Raw genomic sequence first — 15132 nt, forward strand, 5'->3', positions numbered from 1 at the left:
ATTATGAACAGCATTCTTGGCAAGTAACTTTTATACGTGATTTATTAAATTTAATGTAGTAATATAGACTTGAAAGTATATAACGAAATCTAATTTCATTTGAATCATACAGTATTTTTTAAGAATATTAAAATTTGAAAAATACAATGTTATAGGAAGAGTTATTTTTATTTTTTACACTTTTAAATACACTGTAAATAGAAATAGTTTGATATTACGTAAATTACGAATTTTGGATCTCATTTGGCACGATAATTGGCAATTCATTCAGTTCAGCAATAGGACAACGCTGTTATTGTTTTTGTGCAAGAGGAGACTTTTAAGCCAATGTAAAAGGTCCATTGTATACTCCATGAAAAATTACTTCAGAAATCTGATCTCTTTAATTTAAAGACAGACAGGCAGAAAACCGCTAACAGAAAGCTGAAGGATGTTGTCAGAGCTCAAAAGAGAACCCAAATGAACTAGCCTGCCTGAGCAAAGATCTGCACAATTTCAAGTAGAGATGAGGAGGAATCACATCAGACTCATATAAAGCAGTAAGAGACTGAAGAGGAAAGTTTTCATTAGCACAAAAGTTTATGAAATTGACAGTGAATTTAAGAGTAAATTCCAATATCCTCCTCCTCTTCCCATCTGATATGTCAAAGATTGGAATCAAAAGGTGTTCTTTCTGATGATACCATCAGAAAGGACACCTTTTGACTCCAATCTTCCAGTTTCAGGCTTATTTGCAGCTACTTACTAAAATATACATTTATAAAACAGATATTATGTTTGGTAGAGTGACTGATGGACTAGCATGACTTTTCATTCCAGCAAGAGCCTACCTTTTCCTCCTAATTTTCTCTTTCGAAGGATTCGGTGGATCCGAAAGCTGGCCAATCTGGAGCTGAGCCAGTTCTCCTCTGGGCCACCTGAATAATTTCACTAATTAGCATAACGAACTCGGACCATTTCGGTAGAACTCACGGGCGACTAAACTAACAAAAATTCCATATAATTTAGAAATTCTGAGGTAATTTTATGAAATTTGGATCATCTATGTAGTTACTTACAGGAAAATAGCAATTCTTGCAGGAAATTCAGTAAATTAAGAATTGCAACATAATTCTAGGATTGATTATTTGAAAGATTTTCTACTTTAAAACTGGGAATTAAAAGAAAGACATAAATCATACTTCTTTAATGGTTTCTTATAAAAGTAAGCAGTCCTTTATAAACAGAGACAATGTTGAGAGATTTTATAAAATCCAAAGACAACAGACCATTTAATTTCATTGTATTTTATTTACATTCAACCAAATAACAGGCAATTAAGACATCTTGACGTATGCCAATATTCTTCGCATATCCAACATTTAACTTAGCAGCAAACAACTTTTCAACATGATTTCAAATCAACTTCAAGCAGATACCTGCGTTAACATTTGCACTTCTATCGTTTAATTAACAACTATCGCCCGTGATTTTCTATTATCGAAAAGGGTGAACAAAAGAATGCAAAAACAATAAATTTACAATAAAAACATACTTTTTAACATTACATCTACACTTTTCTAAATTTTGCTTTTGTTTTAACAATAAAAATTCAAATTTCTGTTGTACCTTTCTTCATATAACATTAGTTATTTCCCTTACAAAAGAAATCTCTACTGTTCAAAAAAAACAAAACAACAAAAACAAACACAAAATTTAAAATATCTTCTCTGTAAATATTTGTTTTAAAATTTAAAAAATGATTTGATTTTCTTTAAAAATTACACTACTTGTATCTATCAATGTCCGTACATTTTGCTTCCGAGTTTAAAGTAAACATTTGATATGTAAACTCTAGCTGTGAAAATATATATTATATATATATATATATATTTTTTAAACACTTCTAAGTTATATTTAATTTGTCAGTTCTTTTAATAGAAATAATTCCAAACAAATTAAATGGTTATTTTGGTGTCAACCTGAAGCACGAATTGCGGTAGATTTAAGGACATGCAATGAGTTTTGTGCGTTACTGTTTTACTTAGAAGTAATTTAATGTTTCCTTACATAAACTGATTTATCCACAAAGCAAATTATGATGATAATACTTTGTTGTTATGGAGTAATTATTACAATACTATATGATATAATACATATATAATTATATATAATAGATGAAGCAATCAAAAACACCAAAGCTGGAGTATCTTTGGAGTTTAGTTTAAGGTAATCTCCGATCTAATTAGCTTCCAGAGATGTTTTTAAGCAAGCCAATATAAGTTAAACAGAGGCTTAGTGTTATAAACTGAAGTTCTGTTTGTGAAAATGCAGTTTAAATTATACAATATTGCACAAAAATGGCCAACGACAAAATACATGGCATGTAAATATGCCATTTCATAAATCTCAAGAGAACATTAATGCCAATTGCAAACACGAATTGTAAAGAAGGAATTACTGTTTGTACACTGTAAATTGAGACGATTGTATAATATATTAAGTCAATCTCACAGTATTCAGTGCAAAATTCCAGTTTAAGCTTATACTTATTGTAGAAGTTCACCTTGATTTCAATAGACTAGAACTGAAATGTGTTGTTATATAATATTTATACTGACCTTAGAGATTTTTTATGCTTAAAAATTTCTTTTAAACCAGAATTTGACTTTTTGACTATAAAATTTATGCTGCAGTTATCACCGATTGAAAAATTCAAGTATATACAACAATTTATTGCCAAATTTAAGTTGTTAAAATAGCAAAAATTTTATAGCTTCAATATTTAAAAGTTCACAACCTTCTCGTTGGCAGAAATTAGCAGTTTCAACTGCATTAAGTAGCACGTTTCAGGTACATAGCTCAAAAAGATATATTAACAAGCAGAAACTAAAAATTATTTATGTAGAATTTCAAGTGTTATTGCAGAATAAATTTATAGATATTAAACATTAGAAAACGTTCAGAGTATATTATTTTGTTGGTGATGACAATAGAATACAGAGTTTATTCCATAATTCAACTTATCCGAATCATCTGCGTCACCATTTTTAGTTATTATTTTCGGATTCATTAAGCTGAAAAAATTAATTACAAGACTTTAAACAATATTTTAAAATAATTACAATTACAATTGCAATCAAAGTTTAAATTGTATTTGTACTAAAATAATCTTTTATAGCAAAAGACTCTTATTTTATAAAAATTGGGCTTAAATTCCATATCTTGTGATAGGATCATCATTGTTAATATACAAACATGCAAAAGTTACAAATATATTGTATTGAGCTGTCCTACCCCAGATCAAAGATTCAGATTAAACTTCCAAACAAATTTTCAACAATGAGAGCAGCAAAGAGTTTCCTTCATTCTTATTACACTTAAACTAATTTGAATAATCAAGCCGATAAGGAGCAAACAGATTGTTACAGATCTTCGTTGAATAATAATGATGGCATCCAATGTTTTGCGATTACAGATACAATGCAAATGAAACAAAGGAAATGGGGATTGAAACCCATTAGCCATCTAATGTGTGGGAAGAATTTCAATCTTGTTGCACTTTTGCCAAACTGTTTTGATAAATATTGGCTGGCATTTGTTTTGTCAAATATTTCATCTCATAAATGACAAAGATACATAAAAGATAATGGCTCACACTATCAAATCCTCATAAATAGAAGTCCCACTGTATTAGTTTACACTTCATTAAAGCATTTCATTTAAGTTTGTGGTAGATTATGCCTTTGTTAAACTGAAAATTCATGCCGTCAACTTAAAAAGATATAACAAGATTGATGAACAATGTTGCATTGAAACGCTTTTAAATTAAAAATTTTTGTTCTAATAGTATAAATATTTCTCTCATGTTTATAAAGCTACTAAGCTGCTAGCAGAAATATTGATTTTATTAAAGTTTTTACCAAATCAATTTTCATCTTGCTGCTAAAACTTAATAGTAATAAATGGACATCTCAATCTTAATTTGAACTTACAGTTGAATCAAAGCTCCAATAATTTGTAAACATTTTTATTGTTTGTTTAACTTTAATCACAGCTTACTTTAATATTTAGAACACTAGGAGTTGTCTGCAAAGTGTAGGACATGATATAATTTAAAACTATGAAAAAAATGAATGATAAATGATTCGGGTGAGGGCAAAAATATTAAAAACTAGCTGAGATTCTTTCTTGCAAAATTGTTAAAGGATAGATGAATTATCTGTGATAATTCCGTGACATCTCAAATTGTACTGTGATAAATCATAATAAAGAGTGCTATTATTATGCAAGATTGTGATATTGTTCTTAGTTTAAAACAAATATATTTTGACATTAAACAGTTGGATGAAGTGTCTACTAACAACAAACCAGTCTAAAAAGTGCAAGACGGGAGAAGGCGACACAAACTTATCTAAATTACATTTTAGAATAAGTCAAATTTTAACAGACTGACTTCAAATCTAAATTATTGCACTATTTTAACAAGTAAATCACATAAATTTAATATGTATAATTAACTTTGAGTGGTAAATATTAAGCATTATTTTTGTTTCAAAATACTTAAAAAAAGCATCAGAAATTGGAGTAATATGTATATCGATACTCCAGCGTAGATACATTTCTTGATTGCTTCTTCTATTATAAATTTCTATAAAGAGGATAACATATTTCTGAGTGGAATGCTATCCGCGGTACAACTCGTTATATTAAATCTTTGAAGGGAAGAAATGGTTACTCACAACTGGCAATTTACAGCGAGGACAAAAGACTAGGCTATATTTGAAATATATCTTCTAAAACATAATATACAATATAAATTTATATTAAAACAATTATGAATGATAAAATATATACACATATTTATGAATTATTAACTATGCAATCCAATGTTCAAAAAATTTAAAACAACAATGATAAATGACATTTTAAACTAATCAAACATTTTATATACAATCATCAATGCTAATAATAGAATCTCAGTTATCAAAGTCTCAACTCGTCAAATATACAATTTCCGTGAGAATTTACAGACGATAAAATGTTTATAGATTTCACAAACCAATGATTATATTTATAATAAATATTCCACGTAAAATAAGACATCTCGGATTCCTTTCTTCAAAATTAACCACAGTAGAATAAAATCCTTTTACTTTTAGAAGTCCTTTAATGAATTTGAGATTGACTCTCACCTTCGAGCCTATCATAAAATCCTTCTGTTCTTTTAAATGTTAGCCGAACAAAGTTATTAAGAACAACTTGTAAAAGTAATAGTTAATTCTACATAAAATTTTAGTTAGTTTGTTTTTACGTTTTAATTTCGTGGTTAATAATTATTATTTTGAATCTTGGATAGCAGAGATTCTATTGAATACTGATAACAATATAAAAATTTCTAAATTTTATACATACATCGTAAAATAATTTTATTAATTAACACAGTCACACTTTAAATAAGATGTATTTGGAAAGATTTTACTTTGTTTTATGGGTCTAAATAAATATTTAAATTTCATAATTGCAAGTAAACATCAAAAATTATATAAATTAGAAATAATTAATTAAAATTTTCTATTAGGAATTTTCAATTTGATACTATGAATTGGTTATATTCATAACTTTCTATAGTAAAAATTTGTACAGAATTTCTTGAAATTATTTTTGACACAAACGGTCACTCTTATTTTTTTCTTTTTATTAAAAATTTATAAACTAAACTACTTAAAAATTTCAAATAAATTAAGTCGTACCCTCAATCTATTATTTTGTCGACTTACATTAAAGTAGTTCGATAAAAATGCGCATAGATTAACCTAATGTAAGCATTGCTAAAAATTCTTAAATTATAATTTTAGCAAGTGCATAAAATCACTTGAGCATTAAATTAACTCATTAAATTGGCAACTAAATAGATCATCAGAGTTAATACTGTAAATTATATAAAACTTATAAACTCTTTCTTGAGCAATAACTTTTCTGTCGTACCGTTTCGGTTTTATATTTCTCAAATTATATCAATTTAGAAATTTTTAATTTTCCTTATAAATGATGTATAGTATGTATAAGATGAATACTAACAAAACAATATCCTATTTAAATCCACATATAATACAATGATAGCAAACAAATGATTTATGCAATTAATGAATGACACAGCACACATTTTTACTTACAGACAGTTTTCAATAAAGTTGCAATTAATCCTTACCAAGACAACGAATTGGTAATGTAAGGCAACTTCACTCTTTCTGCTGCATAACGTTATCGATGCTCAGTGGTAGTTCTAACTGATTTTCACTGTCAAATAAACTTGAAGATAAATTTATAGACATATTTTCTCCTATAGAAGGATCTAGATTCAATAATTCTACGGGGTCTATTCCAAGATCTAAGCTATCAATTTTTTCCGTCGCTTCAAGGATGTTGCCCTCAGTGGTCAGATGGTCAAAGGTGGTCGGCACCTCTCCCAAGCATTGCGTGGCAATTGCCAAAAAATCCTGAGTACTGTTGACAATGAATGATTCGTTTTTCGATGATGATCCTCCGCTCGCCGTAGGAAGATTTATTCCAGAATCTATGCTGCTAGAAGTCGTACAAACCGGATTCGGATGATCTCTCTGCACATACATAGCACTACTGCATTCAGAAGATCCAATTTCATCTGCACCTGCTGTAAGATTAACATTCTTTATAAAAAATACATAATTACTTCATATAACAACTGAAATATATCTTACTTTATATATTAGCAAAAAATTAAAAGATTAGTATTATAATTACAATTAATCTTATTTGAAAATCTGTATTGTAAGCAGCAAAACTGTTTACTTTACGTCAAACTTCATTGCCATGTTTTATTGTAAACATAAGGACAATTTAGTGACAATAAACATTTAAAAACACTTTTACAAATAGAATTGATTCTTTCAGAATGGGAATTTATATTATACTACTTGATATAAATAACAAAATATTAAATTTTCTTTTCACTTTGAGGAATAGTACTCTAACCCATAAAACTTCCCTCAAAGAATCTGAACTGATTAATGAGTTTTCTGTTAAAATTAAACATTACTTTCATATTTTTTTGTATTCTACACTACACGATCATATTCATTCATACTATTCACGTGACATTTACACATTACTCATTTGTCAACATATGAGAGCCTGAACTTGAAGAAAAAATTTAATTCCAAGAATTTTTCAAAAGAAAAAAATAATCAGAAAGGATATGATTATATCTTTTCCCATGGACTTGCTTCCTTGTCTAAGGTGACACATCGAATGTCACCAGGAATCTAATGGAAAAATCGCCATTGGACTATAGAACTAAATATTATCAAAAAAGGACAAAGCAGTGAGAGGGGAGGACCCCCAAAATAAAAGAACAAGTTTGTCCATCCTTGAAGGTTGGTTGTGTGTGTACTTGGATACACTTCGCCACCAATACTCCACCAATAGCCAATGATCAGAAGCCTAACTACCGATAGCCGATGACCCAAAGTACCCACCAAGGACTATAGCGTCTCCTTCTCTGAAAAAAAGAGCCCAAATTGAGAGAGCAATCTTTAGGTAAATACTATGCGTGAGCATTTGTAAACTCTCTCTCTCTCTCTCATGCTTAAAGCTTATATGTAAATTTTATATAATCAATAAATGAGTATTATTTTTCATGATCAAGTTGTAGACTGCACTTCTTTCACCCAATCCTTCTCCATCCCAAATCTGACCGTCTACAGACATAACCGCTTATGCAAAAAGTGAACTTAATGGCCATTGAGGTTTCTGTGTCTGTCCTGACAACTTGGTCATCGCCGACACGATGTTGACCCTTTGGTCAAGTGGTCCCGAAGCATAGAGGCATTTAGTGCATTGTCACAAACATTAAAATAAGCATATTATTAATAAAACATTTCATAACATTGATCTTTTATTAAAGACTACTAACTGAAGATCTTTGGGCAAAAACACGTTAACTCAGTCTCTTTACTGAATTTTTACACACAAATAGAAGTAATTTCCAGACTCATAACCCATAATTTTTCACAGACTGACCTATCAACCTCTAATATAATTAAACATCTGCAAGCTGTCAAAATACAGATCGGTTAGAGTTTTATGGTAATTTTCCCAGAAACTTAAAGTTAACATGCACTTGCTATATGGTCTTCATTTTACACTTAATTAAAAAAATGTATACAGTGTGAAACATAAATCTGTAAATGAAAATGATATTTCAGTTAATTCTGTCTTACTTAGAAATTAACTAATTGTAGTCAATATATAAATGAAAAAGTTAATAGAGAAATAAATTAAACTGAAATATACTATATTAAAGTAATCTATTTTCTGAGTTTCACTTTAATAAGAATAGCAATTAAACTTGAAATTGTTAAAGTATTAAGTTTTAAATAAGTTTCTTAAGAAATAAAATTTATCTAAATTTTTAATGAATTTTTTGTAACGGATAATCGTTTGATAATATTTTAAATGTTCAAAAAATAAATTTTTATTTTATTTAATTTTAACTTACAAGTTTTTGGTCTATTTCTGATTGCATGCTTTATCATTCTTGGGACAATTACAGGTTTTGTTTCAATTACTAAATAAAAAATATATTATTTTTTAAATATTCAAAATATATTATTATTTTAAAAATAAAAAAACAAGATAATTTTAACAACAGTTTTAATAATAAAAGTAATATAAAAGAGAATTGAAATGCTAATTCTCAAAACATAAGTCAAATAAAATTAAGTGAATTTATTTAATATAACTACATAAATATATTTTGTAAAAGTTGCAATTATCAAAATAAAACAAAATTACAATTATTTTTTATTGGATTTATTTATTTCTTTAATATGAACTTTTCTATCTAATTATTACAATAATTATTTTAACTTATATTTTTCACCAATCAAATTAGCAATTAGGTAATAAATTTAGATTAATCAATTGAAAAAGATCAATAAATAATAATCAGGATAAAAATTATTTTAATTTACAAAATTTGAGAATAGAAATTCCATATATCCCAGAGAAATTATAAATTTAATATTTTTAATTCAAATTATAAAATTATTGTATTAAGAATAAAATATTTTGTCATTAAAACTATGTTTTATAATTTTTTATTGTACTTTTCTATATTATGTAACTATATGTTAGTTCTAAAATTTTTGTAACACATTCTTCGATGCACATTTTGTAACACATTCCATTTATATCATATTTTCGTGGAATGACCCAGCATGCCAAATATAAACAGGAGAGATCAGCATGCTGAAAACACCAGTCACTGGCATGGAAGTTAAATTGCGACTAAAATATAAAATTAATCACATCTAACAAAACAAAAAAAATGTTAAAGAAAGCATTCTTCCCAGTTCAATAAAATAACAACACTAATTTGACTGATATAAAATCAGGAAGTGTGTTTTCATTTACAAGACAATAAAACAATTAATGACTTATTGACATTAGCAACAGCAGCAGCAGGTCAAATGTGGGCTATACCAACAATCTACCCTAATCTTAAAAATAACATCTTCCTCTCAAATTTCACAGCTGATGTTAATTGGTGTAAATTGAGATAATTTGCAGTCAGATTCTGAAATTTAATGTTAATTGTTGCATTTTTGAATCAAACAACAATAAAATAGACAAAATACTCATGAATTTTCCAAAAGTGCTTTTTTTTTAAGTGATTAGAAAGACGACAAAATAAAAAAATTAAATGTATAATGGTAGTTTTTGATGTAATGCTGACAGTTCCACTGTTTTAGAATAAAAACTCGTTTGCTTTTACATGATGTAACTAGTTTGTTTTTTAAACGCACCTCTAGAGAGGGACTTATAACCTCATTTAGACACACATGCCGAATTCTCTCGGGATAAACCAGCATGCTGGTTTTTACCGTATGGAAGTACAGGTATACCTCGAGTTATGTCGCTCTCAAGTTACGTCGTTTGTCAAGAAAGTATATGGAAAATTAAAAATCAAGTTTAAATCAGTTTATTCGACTTTAAATCCGTCCGCCACAAACATTGAAGTCGTAATATCACTAGAAAAGCATTAAAAGCATATAAAATCATATTAAAATATGTACATTTATAGTAAATGTTAGTATAATAATCATAAATCTTAGAGAACGAAACATGAAAACATCTGTGTTTATGTGTTGTCGTCTTATTTAGTGGTCTTTAAGTGCTCATTATTGGCGTTTAGTTACGATGTAAGTTGAAACTACACAAGTAAATTCGACTTACGTCGCCTCTCCTGGAACCAATTACCGACGTAAGACAAGGTATACCTGTATCTGATTTCACGGTCACCACCAGACAGAGAGCAACATGCCAGATAATCCATGAAAATATGGTAGAATGTAAATGAACCTAACAAAGATCAGAATTGATAGAAAACATCAATCAGTATATTTTTTCAATATTAAATTAAAGCTTCATTCTGGATCTACAAAGGTTATTTAAGCTGTGCTTTTTATACTATCTGCCACTTCACTTGAGCTAATCTTTTTTTCCCCTACATTTTTTTTTAGTTCTTATTTAAAAAGTAAAAATTTAATTACTAAAACTTTATGAAATGATAACACTAAAAACCAAATTTTGTTATTAACAAAAAAAAAAAAAAAAAAATAAAATTTAAAAACCTATATAAAAAAAGCCATAGCTATTCAGATTCAGATTCTTAGTTCAATAAAATATGTTTATGAATTCACACAAAGGAATACTAACATATTCCCTAAAAACATTAATCAACATTGAAATAATTTGAAATATAACACCAAAATAAAAAACAAAAACCATCCAGCAACTTATAATATTGCTATGGGTAAATTTAGATATATCTTATTTACAAATATACTTCTTGCAAATATGAATTTGTAATGTACTGTGTGATACAAAAGGCAGGGTTACACAAGTTAGGGTTCAATTTAACTACCAGGACTGGACTTTATGGGAAAAAAATATAATAATCCAAAACAACACTTATAAATACAAATCCACAATAAATATTTATGAAATTGATCGGTATTATATAAACAAGAACAATGATTAATTATAACAAGAGTTAGTAAGAGTATATATTCAAATATTCAAAAAGTCAAATACCGTATTTTACGGACTATAAGACGCACTTTTTCTTCGAAAAATTGCCTCCAAAATTCAGGTGCGTCTTATACTCGAAATTAATATAAAAATGTCCAGTGTTTGATTTAAAATTCCCGCCAGTCTTAAAAATGGCCATATATTTGATGCTTTGGAAAACCTATCTCTGTCTGGTAACATTGAATTCAACTGGCAGTAGCAGTGCACCTGTTGTGGTCAGAATCGCAAGGTGGGCGATTCCTGCCTTTTTATTTGTAACGCATTTCTGTAAATTCAAATCGTTAGCCATTGGAGAGGAGTCCGTTGGAGAATGACGGTTAGGATAACGGCCGGTGGGTTTAAATCAAAGAGCGGTGATTGGTCGACAAAAGCGTACGTTGGGCCGGAGACTTTGTAGCGCTGATTGAAGGATGGCCATGGACTCCAACCAGTATAAAAGGGGCAAGTTTCAGCAGGAAAAAGGTTCCCTTTTGAAAAGCCTGGAAAGTGTGAAGCTCCCGCCAGTGAACTTGAATTGAAAGTGATGTGTGTTATCGGTAACAGTACAATATTTTTGTTAGTAGCTAGTTTCGTAATGGAAAAAAATAAAAAGTACTGGTATTCATATAATGTGGGCTATAAATTGAAAGTAATAGCATATGCAGAACAACATGGAAACAGAGCAGCTGAGCAGCATTTTGGCCCTCCACCAACAGAAAAAACCATTTGCAATTGGTGGGCTAGCAAAGAACTGAAAAAAATGAGGAAGACTAAATGTGCAAATAGAGGACTGAATGCAAAATGGCCAAAACTAGAAAATCACGTATTGAAATGGATTCAAAGACACCATCAAAATGGCATTAAAATTAATACAAAAATGATTCAAATACATGCTCGTAAGCTAGCGCTACAGTGGAACTTAACAGACTTTAAGGGTGGAGTTGTTTGGTGCTACAGGTTTATGAAGCGTCATGGACTTAGCATGCGAACCAAAACCAAAATATCTCAGAAGATGCCACAAGAGTATGAAGAAAAAATATTATCTTTCCATCGCTTCATTATTCAACATCGAAAGAAAACCAGTGTAATAAGCCAAATAGCAACTATGGACGAAACTCCTCTGACATTTGATGTGCCGAGTAACAGAACTGTTGCCATGAAAAATGCTAAAACTGTAAATATAAAAACGAGTGGTCATGAAAAAATGCACTACACCGTTGTCATTTCATGTTGTGCTGATGGTACTAAACTTAATCCAATGATTGTTTTCAAGCGCAAAACAATGCCAAAACCTTCTAAAATACTGCCAGGTGTTGTTGTTCACATACATGACAAGGGTTGGATGGACGAGGCTGGTATGAAATTATGGATTAACAGAGTGTGGGAAAGAAGGAAAGGTGCTTTATTGAAGAAGAGTTCTATTCTTGTACTAAATCAGTTTAGTAGTCATTTGAAAAATTCTGTGAAAGAGAAATTCAGACAGGGAAATACAGAGCTTGCTGTTATTCCGGGAGGACTTACTTTACAATTGCAACCTGTTGATGTCTCAATAAATAAATCATTTAAAGTATATATGAGAGAGGAATGGAACAAATGGATGACGAATGAAACCCAACATGAATTCACACCGAAGGGAGCTTTAAAATGACCTACAATCAAACAAGTGTGTCAGTGGATAAAACAGTCATGGTCTAGAGTGAGAGAAGACATTATTGTTAAATCTTTCAAGAAGTGCGGCATAAGTAACACTCTCGATGGCAGTGAAGACCATCTTATATATGAAGAGGATAACAATGATGACGAAGAGGAAGAAGAAGAAAGTTCAGATGACGATTTTCAGGGATTTTAAAGGTCAGTTCGGTTTTATAAACTAAGAAATTTTTTAGTCTGGCTTTTCAATCTAATAATAAAAATGGTAAAAATGTTATTTTTTTAAAAAATTGCTTAAAAATTAAGGTGTGTCTTATAGTCTGTAAAATACGGTAACAAAAAACAATTAATCAAAGAAATTCTTTTTTCATATACATCAAATCAAATCAAAATCAAATCTTCACCAAAAAATACTCAAACAAAGTATACGTTTCTTATGCTGATCACTTATTAAAAAAGGCAGACAAGTCACTTCTATGACAGTCGCTGTCAGGAGCTACTCCACACTTGCTGGATGGACGTGTCCTCTTATCTGGTACTTGGGGTAGCACACTGCCCTATTTACACAGGTGCATGTCACAGGATCAGTCACCAATGCAAATTAGTATCTTTTGTGTTTTTCTTTTTGAATTTTAGCACATTGGGGATTTCCTAGGAGTTTCCGTCCTCAAAAAAGAAAATAACTATAAAAATAATACCCAAAACATAAAATAACGATTGGACTTTGATTCCTTATAAATTACATATAGTTTCTCAATGGTGACAAAATTCCCAGGGCAACTAAAAGTTTGGTGTTGCAACCGAAAATTTACTGCTACACAAGTCTGACAGCCTTTGAATTTTCTTTTAAGTATTTTGGTTGCAATATGCAAACCTCTACAGAAATTCAGTTTAAATTGTACAGTACTGTAGGCTTACACAATGGCAAAGTCATAAGTGATCTTGGATGTAACAAATTTTTTTTATATAGTGGTCCTAATGAAAGAAAGATTTCAAGGACACCTCACATCATTGACTACTCTCTCTAGTTGACATTAGAAGAGACTTATTTGGTCCATCATCAGCTCTTTTTGCAGAACTTAGAATGGGTGGCCAACCTTTTTGGGAAGAGTGCCACTATCTGAAAAAAAAATTATGCATGCCACTTCCAACTTTTACAACATACTAAAAAATATAAAAAGATGAAAAAATGTTATTTATAGGCTGATTATGGAATTTTTACGCAAACAGCACATTTTTTTTTCCACGCAAGTCTGAGTATTAGCAATTTAAAAAATATAATAAATAAAACAAACGTACGAACTTAGGTCATATTGTTAATAAACATTTTTAAAGGTTCAGTTGCTTAGGTTATATATAAAATAAAAATGGTAGGTATACTAAATACTTAGCTTGAATGTCACGCCAACATTTGTATTAACACAATTAAAAACTTCAGAGAAGGAGGCATTAAATGAAATTAAAAGAAATATTTTATTTCTGCAAGCACTTTCAACGTAATTTACGCACGTTGTCCTCAGGCAGTTAGAATAACAGAGAATTCGAACAAAATATTTAGAATTTTAAAACCCTTAACAACATTAACGGTTTCGGAACATAATGATTTAAGAACATAAACAAACATTTTATGTAAACTCATAAAACTGATGCACATGCACCTTAACATATATAAAGGTAAAAACCAATTGGAAGAGCACTCATAAGTGCATGTTATGTTAAAATATAAAAATAGTACTTTACAATATGACGACTCACAGTTTATCAATGTATAAAAAAGCTGCAAAATTTTATGTGGCATGATGTCATATAATTTCAAATGTATGTAGGAATCAATTGATGTATCAGATATAATAGCTTTTCAACTTCACAAGAACATTGTTAATGATACACTGCATTTCAAAGGAATGTTTTTAATCTACTAAAATAATTATATATATTTAAAACAAAGTCCACACTTTATTGCACGTTTCTTCTTGTTGAGACACTATAATGCCACTTTTTGCCATTTCACAGACAAAACATCAGAGCTAAACACAAGGTCATAAATGTTTACATTTGTTTTAACTATACACTTTAGGATTCACTTTACTTAATGCACACAAATATAAAATTTAAATTATTATCCAACTTAAAGTAAAAAAAAAAGTAGTAAAACAATCCTTAAATAATTCCAGAGGTCAAAATGACTGGCTCCTAGATATTTTCATTGCCAGCCATAAAAATCAACAATTATCTCTAGTTTCCTATTTTCAAATATACTTTTAAATAAAATAATATTTAGCCACAGTTTTTAAAATTCTCGATCTTAATTCAACAGTGCAGACTAATAGAAACAAGAAAATCAAGAAATAACAACCTTTACATTTGCAGAATATCATGCTAGGTATG

At 29.4% G+C, this 15132-nt stretch overlaps 1 protein-coding gene across 1 annotated transcript in view; it reads right to left on the reverse strand.

Moving 5' to 3' along the window:
- Positions 1-1270: 1270 nt before the first annotated feature.
- The window catches only part of LOC136983640 (embryonic polarity protein dorsal-like), a 43687-nt gene continuing 29825 nt past the window's right edge, over positions 1271-15132 (reverse strand). The window contains exons 10-11 of the mRNA XM_067280441.1: positions 8519-8587; positions 1271-6652 (exon numbers count right to left, since the gene is read on the reverse strand). Coding sequence (XP_067136542.1) covers positions 6222-6652; positions 8519-8587 — 500 coding nt within the window. The 3' untranslated portion in view covers positions 1271-6221. The remainder of the gene's footprint in view (positions 6653-8518; positions 8588-15132) is intronic.

Source organism: Centruroides vittatus, unplaced genomic scaffold (assembly GCF_030686945.1).
Source record: "Centruroides vittatus isolate TY-2023 unplaced genomic scaffold, ASM3068694v2 contig_884, whole genome shotgun sequence".
NCBI classification, from domain to species: Eukaryota; Metazoa; Arthropoda; class Arachnida; order Scorpiones; family Buthidae; genus Centruroides; species Centruroides vittatus.